At 41.6% G+C, this 18,171-nt stretch overlaps 1 protein-coding gene across 2 annotated transcripts; it reads left to right on the top strand.

The window, feature by feature from the left end:
* The first annotated feature begins 4,731 nt into the window (after nt 1-4,731).
* Nucleotides 4,732-7,313, top strand: LOC146635066 (uncharacterized). Of its 2 annotated transcripts, XM_085344640.1 has the most exons (3): nt 4,732-4,963; nt 5,661-6,944; nt 7,257-7,313. In XM_085344640.1, exons 1-3 carry the CDS (start codon nt 4,946-4,948, stop codon nt 7,311-7,313), a joined length of 1,359 nt encoding a protein of 452 aa, XP_085200766.1. In that variant the 5' UTR covers nt 4,732-4,945. The 2 variants fall into 2 exon arrangements, with proteins under 2 accessions (XP_085200766.1, XP_085200758.1); XM_085344632.1 differs by lacking the exon at nt 7,257-7,313 and having other exon boundaries at nt 5,661-7,127.
* Nucleotides 7,314-18,171: the final 10,858 nt, after the last annotated feature.

Raw genomic sequence — 18,171 nt, 5'->3', positions numbered from 1 at the left:
TTTGTTTGTTGTTTTGGCCTTGGGTTCACCCTGAAGTTATGATATGCTCCCTTCCTTTGTTTAACTGCACTTATTGTAAATAAATCACTGTCACTAAAAATTAAGTGTGTGACGTGCTGCTTGGGGTTGGACGGGGATGGATCACCCTTTATGTTGTGGTCTGGCCGCGCCTAGACGGGCCATAACATAATTGGGGGCTCGTCCGGGAATGCCTCAGAATGCCCATAATTGTGTGTGTATGTCTAATGATGTACGCTGGGTGTTTCGTTTAGATAGGTGGAGAGAGTGTGGAAACATCCCTTGTTTGCAAATAGAAAGAGAGGGAGAGGGAAAAAAAGTGTGGTGAGAGGCTCCATAAGTCTGACTATGTGTGAATATTCACTAATATGAACAAGCGTGGCTTGCTTATGTGTCCTGCAAGTCTGTGCGTGCTGTGAGGCTGTTGTGAATGTGCTGCCGTTGAGCGGATGTGTTTGCGTGATCGTGGTGTGAAAATATGGAGAAATAGAGGGTGTTTGTTTGTAGGTGAGTGGGGAAGTAGGTGATCACAGCAGTGAAAGACAAGAAAAAGAAAGAAACCACATGAACTGTGAGCAACAACAAAAAAAAAGAAACGAAACGGAAACATTCCAATTAAAGTAATGACGGAGGGTGACGGTGTTATATCTGCTATGATATCATATTGATATTACTAGGTTAAACAAATGTTAAAGGAAAAAGTGTGAGTGAATAAGAAAAGAGTGTAGCGGTTTCTTATCTGGAGTGCAGTCAGTATAACCACGGTGTGGTGCCGGGGTCGCGGTACAGCTGTCCGTCCACGTAGAGCCGGTCCACAGCGATGACAGCACGGGAGCCTTTCTGGATAAAGCTACGTCGAACTGGGAACAGGACCTTGCGTCGTTCCAGGATCTCTTTGGGGAACTGGTCGTTCACGCTGAAGTCCGTTCCTTTCAGCTCTCTGCCGCGACTCTTCACCTGTTCCTTTTGCTTGAATTGCCCGAATTTGGCCACGATAGGCCCGTGGTCTCCCAGTCCGCGACCGAACGCCCCCCAAGCAATGTACTCTATCGAAGTCGATGTTCTTTACGGTGTCCTCCGGCAGCTTCAGGTGGATTTTGATGAAGCTTTTCACCGTTGCCTCCGCGTCCTCTCCGGTAGATTCTGGAATACCAGAAAACACAAGATTATCTCTCATGCTACGGGCTTGTAGATCGATAACGGACTCTTTTATTTTTTTATTTTCAATGTTTAGCTGGGTCACGTTATCGGTGAGAGATTTGACTGACTCCCGTAGCGTGGCATTTTCAGCGGCAAGCGTTTCCACCTGCTGCTGGCTGAATTCCAGGGATTCTCTCAGAGATTTAAATTCCCGGTGTAAAATCTCCACCAGGGCCAGCCTCGCATCGAAACTGGACAATCGCTTGTCGATTGACTCCAGGATGTCTGCGATGTCTTTGCCGGCAGGCGATGTTGTACCGGGGGATTCTGCCGGGCGACATCTCTTCGATGACGGCGTCTCAATTTTGGTCGGGGAGAATGTACTCTGGGCCTTCCTCATTACTAAATCTTGAAAACAGCGGTCGATGTAATCTTGGAGAGCGTCTAAACTCTCCCCGTTGTCCTCCAGGGTGTTAGAGATGACAGAACAGATGTTGTTAGTTATATGACAATCGATTAGTATATTTGGTAATATTGAAGCTTGAAAAACCTTTGTTAAAGTCTAAGCTACCATTTGCTTTTGCTTTTTTTTAAATTCCGCCAACTCTCCGGCGTCTGACGTCACCTACAACATGGGTCGCTTACCTTACTCGTCACTTCCGTCACTTACCTCCTCTCCCTCGTTTTTTTTGAAAATCTCAGTTTTCAAAAACACCCGTGTACGTGTTGACGTAGCCTCAGTCTCTGACTGGAAGCGCTAATTCGTCATTCGGCTTTTGTCAGACTAAAGTAACTGTTAAAACTGTTTGAAAAGCTAAGCTATACAACAAGGAGAGATTGAGAATTTCCTTTTAGCTCTCAGTTTATTTGATATTGACAAAAGTTAGTCAATTTTGTCTGTTCTTCTGTAAAACAAACTAAGATTTATTTTTAGAATTAATATTTTGTTTCTAAGTGGAATTGACAGTTTAGTAGTCTGTTTCGTTTGTTCTATTTTGAAACTTAAACGCTTTAGCGGCTGCCTTTTGTGTAGTTTGCAATATTTGCCTTTATTTATCTGAGAAAGTCTCATGTTCCTTAAGTACATCTACCCTGTTGAACTTATTATGGGAAATAAATATTTAAATCAAAACAAGCTGCTGATTATTTCACATTTTACTTGTGAGCAAAGGCACATTTAAAACACTTAAACCCCCGGAGAGCAGCCATTTGGCTTTTCTACCTTTAAAACCCGGAGAGCAGCCAAATGGCTTTTAGCTAGGCTTTAGCTTCAGCCAAGTGGAAGCTAAATTGGCTAGTCATCCATATGTATATTAGGTTGTTACCTGGGAATTCTGGAGGGAGGGGAGTGGGGGTGTGTGAATGAGGGGGTGGGGGAGCTGCTAAAAGCTGTGAACTTCCTTTTGTGTTTCATCGTCCTTTGTTGCTGAGATTTATTGATAAAAACAGTACAAAAAACCAACCATTTGTACACATATTTACAAATAATAATAAAAAGTGAGTGAGTACATTTCAACATTTTCAGCAATCACTCACAATCTTGGCACTGCCATGGTATCTGTAGTCTGCATTTACCACATGTGTATCTGTTGCAGTGAACACATCGCACAGTGGCATGATTGTTCTTGCATTTGTGTTTGACCTGACATATGACTCTTTTTCCAGGGCTAGGTGTGGAGGGTTGTGTCCAAAGCAACTGTTCTTTTCTTGCCTTCTTCGCAGCTACATGAGAGTGAGCCAACTCTCTTGCAAGCTCCACCAGGAAGTCCACCCGTCTTTCCTTCATCCCGGTGCATGCTTGATACAGCACATGTGCATTCAGTGCTGCCATGTCAATCATGTTATAAAACACGGCAACTGGCAACAACCTAATATACATATGGATGACTAGCCAATTTAGCTTCCACTTGGCTGAAGCTAAAGCCTAGCTAAAAGCCATTTGGCTGCTCTCCGGGTTTTAAAGGTAGAAAGGTAGAAGCCTGGGACTCCAATTAAATCTTACAAATATAGTTATTTGGCTTATATCGTGATATATATCCATATTGCCTAAAATGAAAAAAACATATCGTGATATGAAAAAATCTCATATCGCCCAGCTCTAACTTCAACTGTGAGAGAAAGAATGTGAAAAAAAAAATCCATGAATTCACATGGTAGGATTTGTAAAGAATTTATTCGTAAATCAGGGTGGATAAGTATTTGGTCAATAACAAAACTACAACTCAATACTTTGTAACATAACCTTTGTTGGCAATAACAGAGGTCAAACGTTTACTATAGGTCTTTACCAGGTTTGCACACACAGTAGCTGGTATTTTGGCCCATTCCTCCATGCAGATCTTCTCGAGAGCAGTGATGTTTTGGGGCTGTCGCCGAGCAACACGGACTTTCAACTCCCGCCACAGATTTTCTATGGGGTTGAGGTCTGGAGACTGGCTAGGCCACTCCAGGACTTTCAAATGCTTCTGACGGAGCCACTCCTTTGTTGCCCGGGCGGTGTGTTTTGGATCATTGTCATGTTGGAAGACCCAGCCTTGTTTCATCTTCAAAGTTCTCACTGATGGAAGGAGGTTTTGGCTCAAAATCTCACTATACATGGCCCCATTCATTCTGTCCTTAACACGGATCAGTCGTCCTGTCCCCTTGGCAGAAAAACAGCCCCATAGCATGATGTTTCCACCCCCATGCTTCACAGTAGGTATGGTGTTCTTGGGATGCAACTCAGTATTCTTCGTCCTCCAAACACGACGAGTTGAGTTTATACCAAAAAGTTCTACTTTGGTTTCATCTGACCACATGACATTCTCCCAATCCTCTGCTGTATCATCCATGTGCTCTCTGGCAAACTTCAGACAGGCCTGGACATGCACTGGCTTCAGCAGCGGAACACGTCTGGCACTGCGGGATTTGATTCCCTGCCGTTGTAGTGTGTTACTGATGGTGACCTTTGTTACTTTGGTCCCAGCTCTCTGCAGGTCATTCACCAGGTCCCCCCATGTGGTTCTGGAATCTTTGCTCACCGTTCTCATGATCATTTTGACCCCACGGGATGAGATCTTGCGTCGAGCCCCAGATCGTGGGAGATTATCAGTGGTCTTGTATGTCTTCCATTTTCTGATGATTGCTCCCACAGTTGATTTTTTCACACCAAGCTGCTTGCCTATTGTAGATTCACTCTTCCCAGTCTGGTGCAGGTCTACAATACTTTTCCTGGTGTCCTTCGAAAGCTCTTTGGTCTTGGCCATGGCGGAGTTTGGAGTCTGACTGTTTGAGGCTGTGGACAGGTGTCTTTTATACAGATGATGAGTTCAAACAGGTGCCATTCATACAGGTAACGAGTGGGGGACAGAAAAGCGTCTTACAGAAGACGTTACAGGTCTGTGAGAGCCAGAGATTTTCCATGTTTGAGGTGACCAAATACTTATTTTCCACCCTGATTTACAAATAAATTCTTTACAAACCCTACCATGTGAATTCATGGATTTATTTTTCACATTCTGTCTCTCACAGTTGAAGTGTACCTCTGGTGAAAATTACTGACCTCTGCCATCATTTTAAGTGGGGGAACTTGCACAATCGGTGGCTGACTAAATACTTTTTTGCCCCACTGTATTTGTGTACATGACAGCATTGCTGTCCAGCATTGTGTTTATCAAAACTCTTTTTACAAATCCTGCTGTGTGTGTGTCCCCCAGGTGATTAACAGGAGGAGAAGAGTCTGGTGGTGCAACGGAGGAACAATTTCATCCATTTGGACTCAGCTCAGCCACTACAGAGGAAACAATCAATGACTTCAACACAAAAGGTGAGAAAAATATCACAGTTACAATTAGGGATGCACCGATACCGATACTGGTATCGGGTATCGGGCCGATACTGTAAAATGTGTGTGTACTCATACTCGTAAAAGTTAAGCGATACCATGAACCGATAATAATGTAGCCCGGATGGGAATTTGGGAGTAGATACTCATAATTCCCATGGACTTAAACGCCACGGTAACATAAGGTGTTCACAGTTGATGTTATGTGATGTAACTGTACCCAGAATGTAATTTGCCCTGTAATATGTCACAAGGTAAATACAGGTAATTAGAGCAATCAAACATTTATGTTAATCATAAAGTATTATTTTATGGTATGTAACTCAGAATGGAGTTTAAATATTGTTCAGAGTTCTAATTTCTTGTAACAGAAGTTACAAGAAAATACAAAGATCATATTTTATAAGCACACATTGAAACAACAATATCATCAGTTGAACTTGAAATTTCTTATGCGTAAAAGATTTTCTCTGCTGATCAATATTTCTTCAATAATGTCATTTTCATTACAACTCTCATTGTAGCACATCATTGTAATGTGATACTGCCACCAGAAGGTGGTGGAAACACACCAACAATGTGTTTGTTGACATGTTTGATTCAACCAATGGAGGGAGTTTCAGTTTGTTCCACGACTGCATTTCACTCATTGCCTCTGTTTGTATCTCTGTCACTGCAGGACCAACATGGAGCGAAAAGTCAGCGCTCTCAGGAGGCCGACAAACCTCACAGAAGAAAAGGAGAGAAAACCTACAGCTGTGATGAGTGTGGAAAGTCTTTTACCTGGGCTGGATACTTAAAAAGACACCAAGTCATCCACAGTGGAGTTAAACCTTACAGCTGTGACTTGTGTGGAAAGTCTTTTACCCAGGCTGGACACCTAAAAACACACCAAGTCATCCACAGTGGAGTTAAACCTTACAGCTGTGACTTGTGTGGAAAGTCTTTTACCCTGGGTGGAAGCCTAAAAACACACCAACTCATCCACAGTGGAGTTAAACCTTACAGCTGTGACTTGTGTGGAAAGTCTTTTACCCTGGCTGGAAGCCTAAAAACACACCAACTCATCCACAGTGGATTTAAACCTTACAGCTGTGACTTGTGTGGAAAGTCTTTTACCCTGGCTGGAAACCTAAAAACACACCAACTCATCCACAGTGGAGTTAAACCTTACAGCTGTGACTTGTGTGGAAAGTCTTTTACCGAGGCTGGAAGCTTGAAAAAACACCAACTCATCCACAGTGGAGTTAAACCTTACAGCTGTGACTTGTGTGGAAAGTCTTTTACCGAGGCTGGAGACTTGAAAAAACACCAAGTCATCCACAGTGGAGTTAAACCTTACAGCTGTGACTTGTGTGGAAAGTCTTTTACCCAGGCTGGAGACTTGAAAAAACACCAACTCATCCACAGTGGAGTTAAACCTTACAGCTGTGACTTGTGTGGAAAGTCTTTTACCCAGGCTGGACACTTGAAAAAACACCAACTCATCCACAGTGGAGTTAAACCTTACAGCTGTGACTTGTGTGGAAAGTCTTTTACCCAGGCTGGAACCTTAAAAAGACACCAACTCATCCACAGTGGATTTAAACCTTACAGCTGTGACTTGTGTGGAAAGTCTTTTACCCTGGCTGGACACTTGAAAAAACACCAACTCATCCACAGTGGATTTAAACCTTACAGCTGTGACTTGTGTGGAAAGTCTTTTACCCAGGCTGGACACTTGAAAAAACACCAACTCATCCACAGTGGAGTTAAACCTTACAGCTGTGAGTTGTGTGGAAAGTCTTTTACCCAGGCTGGACACTTGAAAAAACACCAACTCATCCACAGTGGAGTTAAACCTTACAGCTGTGAGTTGTGTGGAAAGTCTTTTACCCAGTCTGGAACCTTAAAAAAACACCAAGTCATCCACAGTGGAGTTAAACCTTACAGCTGTGACTTGTGTGGAAAGTCTTTTACCCAGGCTGGAACCTTAAAAAAACACCAACTCATCCACAGTGGACTTAAAGCACACAACTGTGAGTTGTGTGGTAAGGCTTTTGCTCTAAATAGCGACTTACACAGGCATCTAGTTTCCCACTCTGGAATTAAGGCGTAGAGCTGCGTTTTTTTTGGAAAAAGTTTCAGTGACAAACGGTATCGAAATATTCACCTACGGATTCACACTGGAATTGATGTTTCCTGCTGTGATCAGTGTGGGAAACTGTTTGCAACAGATGCACAGTTACAACAACACATTGAGGAGAGACCTTATAAATGTGACCTGTGTGAGAAGACTTTTAAAGCTCCAAATCAGCTGAAAAAACACCAACAGATCCACTCCAGAAAGTAACTCTAGAAGTGCAGTTACTGTGAGGATGTATTGATTTTTTTATCTTGTAATTTTAACCTGATTGTTTGGAAAAAGTCTGATCAGTAAACTTATGGAGTTATACTGAATGAACTGTTTGGAAAAATGAAGAAGTAACCTGAGTTTTATAGTGTAAACAGTAAAATGTAATTGGACGTTGGCAGAGATGCTTTTTATTTCAGGCGACGTTCAGCATAAAAACGTTGAAGGAATTCCCTGACATACAATGTCTTTGTTTAGGAGTGGAGCGAAGCACACTGATCCATTTCTCAACCCTGTCGTCACTGTGGTGGTGGGAAAGCGTTTCTCTTTAACCTTTGTGGAAAAACCTCCAATCACGAACGGGACCTAAAACCACATCAACGTAGCCACACTGGAGACAAAATGAACTACTGCAAAGAATGTGGGAGAGGCTTCCACACACCAAGTACATTAAAAATACATGACCTCTTCCACAGTGTGGTCAAAAAGCACATCTGTGACCAGTGTGGGTCATCCTTCACCACTGCAGGAGGGACACCATACAAGTGCAGACACTGTGACAACAGCTTCTCACAATCAGGTCATCGTAACAAACATGAACGTACACACATGGAAGTGAACTTCAGCTGTGACCAGTGTGACAAGAGCTTCAGGAATCTCAGTTCATACTCCGAACACAAACGATCCCACACTGTAAATAAACTGTTTCACTGTTACCAACATCAGCCTGATCATGCAGGACTGAAATCACTGGATCACAATGAATCTGAAGAGAGAGAAAGATCCTCTTCTGGTTTCAGGGTCAGACTTAAAAACCTTGAGATCAGGCTCCACAGAGTTCAGATGGAATCTCCTGTAAAGAGTGTCAGCTGATGCCACACTTGGATCTGATGAGGTAGCTCTGATTTCTGGAGCTGCAGTGAATAATCCTGAATGTTACATTTAGGAAGCTGCATATCTAGATATGCATATCAAGTTCCTTTTTTTTTCCTTTGAGGGATTTTAATTCTCTAAAATGTTATCTCTGTTACATTTTAATCTTTGTTCCCTTAGGACACAGTAGTGTTTAGTAGTTGTACTTGTTACTGTATTATTAAAGTTATAGGAATGTCTTTTTTACCAAACTAATAATGTATCAGAATTGCAGATATGGATATATATTTCAATTTCTTTCATTTGAACTTTCTTAGTGTTTCCAAAATTAACTTTTTTTTAATGTATTCATTTAATGTGTTACCTCTGTTAAATTTCAATTCTTCATTCATATTTAACCTTTTGCTGTTGTAAAATCTTCTCTTAAATCATTTTCTCCCAAAACTACAAATATTTTCACAGCAGTTGCTCTTAAAACCTCCAAAATGAACTAAATCTGTCCACCAGCTTTGAAACAACACCTGCTGTGACTTTATGTCCAGAAAAAAAGAAACTCAAGCTGAACTGGTTTCCACATGTTCTGCAGCTGTTTTCTTGTTGATTTGAAGTTTGTATTATGAAATCCTGTTAATGTTAAAGTGTTAGTTATATTTGATGAAGTCTGTGTAGAGTTTATCTTATTAAACAGTTTGGTGTGAAAAATAAAGAAATGGTCTCAGAACAAGTAGTTTGACCCATTATTTTCGATTCAAACTAATTTAACTGTTTTCAGTGGTACATGTGGAGGTTTATCACAGGAGGCGACTTGGCTGTTCTCAACTCACACTGAAGAAGGATCCTGCAGCTCATTAAAAACTCTAAAATTATCTTGAAAGAAAATATGTTTGATTTTTCTTAAAAACATGCTGTTGGCATGAAGCTTTGAGACAGTGTTTTTAAGAGTCATTGTGGTTAACATCTCACACATTCCAATAAAGCAGATGTTCCTGCATTGCAACAGCGGTTTGCAGTTGCAATGCAGGATCGTGCTGCTGCTCGTCTACAGGACTCTCATGGAGCACCACTTTGAAACTTTGTAACTCTCTCTGCAAAATACAATATATAAAGACCAATGCTGGGCAATTAATTATATAGTTACTTCTTCAAAAAAGTTACTGAGTATTGCAAACAACAAAGATTTTTGCAGCTGTTTACCTAAAAATGCTGCTAAGGGATTTTTTTTAAACAAACATTTCAAACTATTTACAGAACAATCAGGTGTTCTGCATCAAATCTGATGCCACACAAATTATTTGTGCCTCTCCAAAAAATAATTTCTGTCCACTATGAGATAAAGGAGAACATCAAAAGCCTGATACCTGCAGGCCTGACAACAGGAGATGTATCACTCCTGTAACATTTAGCAGCCGCCTCATTGTTCTGACACACACAACAAAACTATTGACTACACTACACACTAACTATACAAGATTTGCGCTAAACGTTGCAAATCTCTCACATCTCAAAACACTGCCGTCACTCCTAAATTTTCCTCTTCTTAACAACTTCCGTTTCTTAACAACCAAATGCCATGTTTTGATTGGTCGGCATGGTACATTTTTTGACCAATGGGAAAGGGTGGGGTGTTTTGGTTTTGTCTTTGCTCACAGGCGGAGAGTGCTTTATAACGTTTTCTTTATAAAATGCAGTTTTTACCATTTCTTCCCCCTGTTCTGTAAAATCTCAGCCCACACAAATATATCAACAACAGTGATCACAAAACGGCGTATAACTGAACACAGTAGTGCAATTTTTAACCAGGTCTTCCCATTAACACCTGACCTGCCCAGAGGGTCAGTCAATGAGCTCGTCAATAGCTTCAATGCTAACATGTTAAATGTAATGGACACTATTGCTCCCATTAAGGTGAAGGTTATCTCTGGAAGGAAAAAGTTTCCATGGAGAAACTCCACACTGGTGAAAAAAGAAAAAAGAGAGTGTAGGAAAGCTGAGCGCAGATGGAGAAAAACAAACCTCCAGGTTCATTATGACATTTATAAAGAGAAACTTCACAATTATAATTTACAACTGAGGAATGCAAGGAGGTCCTACTTCTCTGACATCATCCCTAAAAACAGCCATAATGCTCGGGTCTTATTTTCTACAGTTGACAGGCTAACAAACCCTCCTGTGTCAGTGGCAGCTGAACTTCATTCGACCATGGCCTGCAATGACTTTGCCAAATTCTTCACTGAAAAAATCCAAAAAATTAGACAAGCAATTGGTACATCAACAGCAGATCCAGGATATGTACTGTGTCCACCAAAAAACTGTTTAAACACCATGAAACAGTTTCAACCTATTAACAGCAAAGACCTGGAGGACATCTTAGGTAAACTGAACTCCTCCTCCTGCTGTTTAGATGTCCTGCCAACAAGTTTTTTCAAAAAGGTCTCAAAGACTTTAGAGTCAGACCTGTTACAGATCGTCAACTTTTCTTTATTATCAGGTGTGTTTCCAGAATCACTAAAAACTGCTGTAATCAAACCTATACTGAAAAAGGACAATCTTGACAAGACACAAATGAACAACTACAGGCCGATCTCAAATCTCCCGTTTTTAAGTAAGATCATTGAAAAAGCAGTTTCTCAACAGCTCAGTTACTTCTTAAAACAGAATAATTGCTACGATGCCTTCCAGTCAGGTTTTAGACAGAACCACAGCACTGAAACCGCTCTGACCAAAGTGTTTAATGACATATGTCTGAATACAGACAGTGGAAAAATGTCAGTCCTAGTTTTACTGGATCTCAGTGCAGCATTTGATACAGTTGACCACAACATATTACTCAAACGACTGGAGAACTGGCCAGGTCTTTCAGGAACTGTACTAAACTGGTTCAAAACATACGTAGAAAACAGGAAATACTTTGTATCAATAGGTAACTTCACATCTGAGCAGACAAGTATCACATGTGGAGTTCCCCAAGGTTCCATCTTGGGACCCCTTCTGTTTAACATCTACATGCTCCCACTGGCACAGATTATAAACAACAACAAAATAAACTATCACAGCTATGCAGATGACACACAAATATATATCACAATGTCACCAGGAGACCGAGGCCCTGTACAGGCTCTTGGTAAATGCATTGAGGAAATCAATGACTGGTTGTGCCACAATTTTCTCCAGCTAAACAAAAACAAAACTGAGGTAATAGTCTTTGGCGCCAAAGAAAAACGATTACAGGTCACCAGAGAACTTCAATCTATACATCTAAAAACCACAAACCAGGCGAGAAATTTGGGTGTAGTGATGGATGCAGACCTAAACTTAGAAAAACACATTAAGACAATAACAAAGTCAGCTTACTATCACCTCAAGAATATATCAAGGATAAAAGATCTGATGTCTCAACAGGACCTGGAAAAACTAGTCCATGCATTCATCTTTAGTAGGCTTGATTACTGTAACAGCATCTTTACAGGTCTACCTAAATAATCAGTCAGACAACTACAGCTCATTCAGAACTCTGCTGCTCGAGTCCTCACTAAGACCAAAAAAGTGGACCACATCAGTCCAGCTCTGAGGTCCTTACACTGGCTGCCTGTCCGTCAGAGGATAGACTTTAAAGTTCTGATGCTGGCCTATAAAGCTCTGAATGGTTTAGGACCAAAATACATCAATGACCTCCTGACCCAGTATGAACCATCCAGATCCCTCAGGTCATCTGGATCCGGTCTTTTATCAGTTCCCAGAGTCAGAACCAGACACGGAGAAGCTGCATTCAGCTTTTATGCTCCTTATATCTGGAACAAACTCCCAGAAAGCCTCAGATCAGCTGAAACACTCACTTTATTTAAATCCAGGTTGAAGACTCACCTGTTCTCAGCTGCATTTGAATAAAGCACCAAATCCACACTTTAAGCTTAAATTTCAAAACTTACATTTAACTACTGATTTTATCTACTGTTCTGATTTTATCTGTTTTGATTTTATATACTGTTTTGTTTGTTTGTTTGTTTGTTTGTTTGTTTGTTTGTTAATTAGTTAGTTAGTTTATTTGCTTGTTTTAATCAATTTTAAATCATGCTTTTTATTTGTTCTTGTTTCTAATGTCTCTGTAAAGCACTTTGAATCACCTTGTTGTTGAATTGTGCTATACAAATAAACTTGCCTTGCCTTGCCTTGCCTTGCCCCAGTAAATATAAACAACAATATTCTGGAAGAAAACCAAACATTGGATTTTTTTTTAATCACAACTCTGTTTTTTATGTGGCCTATCAACACAATTTGAAAACTGGTATAAAGTCCACTCTTTTTACGTCACTTGTTCCATCTGTCCTGCTCACATCTCCAATGGTTGTACACGTTGTCATTAACGTGGCTTCACTCCACATTAGTCACACCACTTTGCTCGCTAAAACACCGGTTTCGGCACATAAGGACGCTGTCATAGCCTGTCAACGACGTTGATTAGCTGCGCATATACGAATTTGAATCACGTGATTGGCTGGCCTATGGGATGAGGTGCCATTGTTCTAATCCCATACTGGAGCAGCCAGTCACTTACTGACTAACACTGCAAAACAGAATTGTTAACGTATTTACTTTAATTTTATTATTTACTAGAATTTTATTTTATGTGCAACACGGATTTTTTCTGCACAGAGTGCCAGCAGTGCGCAATTGAGCACACACGCAGTTTAGAGGGAACATTGGTGATGATTATCAGAAAGTGAACAAGGTCTCATGGTTTGATGCTTGTCCAATGCCTGAGTTGACCTGGACTGGTTAAGCACTGCTTGTCTTATTTTATGATGCTGGATTTAACCAACGCTTACTGGCAGATTCCCTTGTCTGCAGAGTCCAAAGACAAAAATGGCCTTCTCCACTCTGTATGGTTCGTACCAATTCGTCACACTTCCATTTGGCTTATTTGAAGCCTCTGCCATTTTTTAGCACCTCATGGAGCGGTAGCTGCTTCCTCAAATTGCATATGCTGTTTTCTACCTGGATGATGTTGTTGTGGTACCCCTGTGAGGTACCACACAGTTAAACGGTTAAAGGAAACCTCAGAAGAATGGCAGCTAATTCCCTTTTTGCAGCATGCAGCCAACGAGGTATTTATTGATTTATCGTTGATGAGAGATTTTTTAGTTTTGTGATTATGCTTAGTTGTAGCTTCATTTAAAGGAAGAAGAGCTTGTGAATTGGAACCAACACAGGAAGAGAGATTGAAGCCATATGTGTAGAGGAATGCGGTGACATACGATACCATACCTCCTGTTTTAACAGACAAGCTGGCTCTCTCTCTCTCTCTCCCCCTCCTTTTATGGGAATGTCTGAATTTCTATACATACAAAGTTACCTCCTTTTTCAGCAGATAAGCGAAAGGTTTTCTCCTTCTAAGGAAAAATTATCAGTTCCATACATGCCACTCCTACTGCTGTGGAAACTTGCTTTAAGTATAAATAAAGGATGTTCTGAATGCCCTGGGCGGTTTTTCTGTGTCACATCGGTTGAGCAGTGACCGCCCGTGCGCATGTAAAAAATAGATATCTGAGTTGTAAGTTTCTTTGCCTTCCAACAACTTTCTCCTCACAATCGTGTTTGTTGTACAGTGTTATCTTTAGTGCTGTGTCTTACGCCGAGTTTTATTTTGTTAATGCTGTATAGTTTTCACGGTAGCTTTGGAGAGAAGTCTTCAAATAAACCAGTGACAGAAAACCACTTGCATCTGCCTGTGCTTCGAGGGAATTATACTCATGATGATGATGATGTTTGCTAGTTCACCTTACATGCATTAATGTAATAACATGGATAGCGTACTCAACGTGAATTACACACGAACAACATTAAGCTACTCACGCAGAGAAGAACGGCTGCTGCTGCCATCTTCGTCCATCATCATTTCTGCTACACTGGCAGGGCTAGGGGCCAGGACTCTACTCTTCGTGTTTTTGGGGGATGTTGCTAATTCCGGGTCCGATAACAGGCACCAAACCTGCAGTAGATGTACACGGTGTGAGGTCTCAGCAAGCTATCAAATACGGCGCATTTCTCGGCTTTAAAAAAAACGCTATGCGTCACCAGGCGTTTCATCAGATTTGAGGTGTTACCTCCTTTGACAGTATTGCAGTACTTTTTTTTATTAAAGTACTGTATTAAAGTATTAAAGCACTTGTAGCAGGCTGCTGAGTTTGCATCTTTTGCTGTGAAGTACAGCCAGACTTTTGACCACTTCGCCTTGGGCATTTTTAATCTGTAGCTCTGATCTAAAAGAACGTACGTACCTGGACCCGCCTACTATCCTCGGAAACATAAAATGATTGGTTAGAATCTAAAGTGTATCACAGGTCAGGAAAAAAAAGCACCGAAATAAAGCACCGAACTGTGCGCTGCTTTTCTGTCTGGTTACTACCGTTTATGTCAGAACCGGTGCCATCATGCCACCGGATACCGGTATCCATCCCTAGTCATATATTTACTGTTTTGCTGCTTTTAATGGAGACCAGGGGTTCTATTATCTGGTTGGTATTGTTAGTGATTAATTGTTGGATTGGGAATTTAAAATAGTGTAATAAAGAAAAAACACTTTAGTTCTTATGGAGTCTTTTATTGGGTTTATGTGACATACAACTAAAATGACAGCTTGTAAAGGTGAAGAGACAGTGGGACTGGCCATCCTACCTGTGTAAGAGAAGAGCCAAGGTTAAAGCTGTTTACAGTTAATCATTTGTGAGTAACCTAAATAAGGTACTCACCTGTCCTGGTTGCTTCTTGCAGGATGTGGAGCATAAGAGTGAAAGCAGCTTAATCACCTGTTTAAGGGCTCTTGGAGCAGACCAGTGTGCCAGGTTAGGGAGTATGGATAAAGAGGGTTTTAATTTATATAGTAATGGGTGAAGCTTATGTTATTGGTTTGTTTATAGTACGTGTTGGAAATATGAATATGTTTGTGATGTGCTTTAATGTTATTGCATGTTTGTGTGTGTGGAGGGTTATGTTTTCATTTTGATTAGTTAACCCCCATACTTGGGCTATTCCGGAAGAGTACAAAAGTGGTAAATGGCCTGCATTTGTATAGCGCTTTTCTAGTCCATAGGACCCCAAAGCGCTTTACACTACATTCAGTCATTCACCCATTCACACACACATTCACACACTGGCGATGGCAAGCTACATTGTAGCCACAGCTGCCCTGGGGCGCACTGACAGAGGCGAGGCTGCCGGACACAGGCGCCACCGGGCCCTCTGACCACCACCAGTAGGCAAACATGGAGTTAGTATCTTGCCCAAGGATATTTGGCTGATGCGAGCTGAAAGTTGGAGCCGAGACTGATCCATGGTTGCTAAGACGGTGGGTCCAGCGGGCCTGGGTCAGCAAGAGGTCGACGCAGAGAAGGCTTCCCTGATGCAGAGATAGTTCGTGGAGTGCTCAGGATATTAAGGCCTGGAACTTTTAAAGATATGTTAATCAATAAAGACGATTTGACTGTACTTGAACTGAAGGGGTTTCTCCATGCCCACCTGAGAGAGAAAAATAGTACAGAACTCTTTCAAGAATTAATGTGTGCCAGAAAAGATGAAAGTGAGACACCACAGCAGTTTCTCTACCGGGTGACAGGGTTGAAGCAGTGGGTCCTCTTCATATGGGACCCAACCTAACCTTAACAGTAGCAAACCAAGTCTCCCCTTGCCAGTCACATCAGAAGTAGTTAACCAGCAGCAGGGTGAGGCACTCGCTACGTCTGGTGTTATGGCACCCCACACTAAATGTGGGGCAGTTGCTAAGCTAATCAGTAAGAAAGCTCTCATACATTGCAATTTGAATGGCTTAGCAGTGAAAGCAGTACTTGACACATGTGCTCAAGTTTGCATCATAAGTAAACATTGGAAAGACTGATACTTGCCTGACTTAGTCATGCAACCTCTATCTGAAATCATCAAGGAAATTGATGAGTTGAAAGTTTGCGCAGTCAACGGGGAAACCATATCATTTGATGGCTGGGTACCCATCATGATCAACTTACCGGGGAGTGAAGACCCCAGCCTCTCCGTCAGTATTCCGGTCCTCGTCAGTACCTTGCCTGTGGACAAACCATTGATCGGTTTCAATGTCTTGGAACAGATCGTTGAGGAGCAACTAGAGCAGTTGATACCTACTCTTGTTACCTTGCTGTGTAATGCCATCTGTCTTCCCCCTGAGAATGGTGAGGTGGTCAGAAGCTTCATTCAGACAGTAGAGCCAAACATTACACAAGGGTACTTGAGAACAGTTGAAAGGGATGTGATTATCCCTCCTGAACAGGTCACCTGGTTAAAGTGCCCCGTTCCATCAACCATGAATCCGCTTGATTGTTTAGTGCTGTTTGAGGATGATGAGGGCAACCAGGCCCTAAAGCGGTTCTATGTCTTGACGGGGTTAGTTGAAATACAGAATCCAGCTAACCCATACATCACCATTGCTCTAAGTAATGACACCAAACATGATATGACCTTGACAAGCAAGATGGCCCTGGGCACCTTACAGCCAGTTGAACGTATTGTGGAAGTTGAGGCCTCAAGCGAGTGCCCACCTGCAATAACAGTTCGCAAGATAATGGTGGAGTCAGCTGGACCTGTCCCAATGTCGTGGTATCCGCCAGTGAATCTTGATCATTTGGAAGAGGAACAAAAAGAGATTGTCCAGAGAATGTTGTTTGATGAGTGCAGGGTCTTTGAGTGGGATGGGAACAATATTGGTTGTAATTCTGATCTGAAAATGGTGATAAACCTAAAGGATGACATACCAGTGCAGAGAGCATATACCTCCTTTGCGTGGTCTTGTAGACGGGGATACAACGTCCTCCCACGGATTCCTATCCTATTCCTGTCTAAAAAGCCCATCTGTGTCTCCTAAAGGATGACATACCAGTGCAGAGAGCATATACCTCCTTTGTGCGGTCTTGTAGATGGGGATACAACTTCCTCCCATGGATTCCTATCCTATTCCTGTCTAAACGGCCCATCTGTGTCTCCTAAAGGATGACATACCAGTGCAGAGAGCATATACCTCCTTTGTGTGGTCTTGTAGATGGGGATACAACTTCCTCCCACAGATTCCTATCCTATTCCTGTCTAAACCGCCCATCTGTGTCTCTGTTCCTGTCCGTGATGTGGCCTCCCATGATTTACGCACCGTCTGTGTGGGCCTGGATCCTTGTGTCATCGATTCACAGAGAGTTGGGGAATGGCTTTCAACTCTCTGTGAATGGTACTCATGGCCATTGATCAGTGTGCTTTGGTCAGTGGGCTTTGGTCAGTGGTTGTTCTCAATGGTCATGAGAATTTGTATATTAATGATCAAGGAACTGACCTCCCAGATCATTGTTACTTCAGTGGGCTGGTTTCAGTCATTATGCAAATGTACTGTTTATAAGATTGGGGAATCCTGCAGTCAACTGAGACTGAAGAAGTCACATGGATGAGTGACAAAATGTTTCTCCCACTGAAAACGTTACATCCAGATGAACAGAATCAGCTTTTGGAGATTTACTTAACTGCTTGATTGAGCATGTATTAAGACACTTTAAAATTTAGTTTTTACTATTACTATTACTAGGATATTACCAGGAGAAGCTCACAAATTTTTCTGCTATACTTCAGTTTCTCATTAAAATAAATAAATAAAACTTTCAGATCTTGGTACATCACAAAAACAGACATAAAAAAGGCCATTCATTTGGTTTACATGTAAATATTTATTTAGCCGCAGCTATTTTATTTATCTGGAGATGCCCGGGGAAGAGGTTCATCACGTTGTGGGACTTGGCCAATAAACACGATTCTGATATAACTTTATCATTAAATTGCATTAAACTGTTTATCACAGCTACTGGCATCAGATTAACATTTTTATTGCATGTGCAGCCATAATCATTGTATACACACATTTGCATATTGTGCTTAGTGATGGGCAGATGAAGCTTCATGAAGCACTGAAGCGTTTCATCCAATTGGT

This window comes from Diplotaxodon limnothrissa, linkage group LG3 (genome assembly GCF_057381915.1).
Source record: "Diplotaxodon limnothrissa isolate DT_005_m linkage group LG3, D_limnothrissa_male_GT1.1, whole genome shotgun sequence".
Lineage (NCBI taxonomy): Eukaryota > Metazoa > Chordata > Actinopteri > Cichliformes > Cichlidae > Diplotaxodon > Diplotaxodon limnothrissa.
Note: the sequence above shows the minus strand (reverse complement) of the source record. Positions and strands in the feature narration are given on the sequence as shown.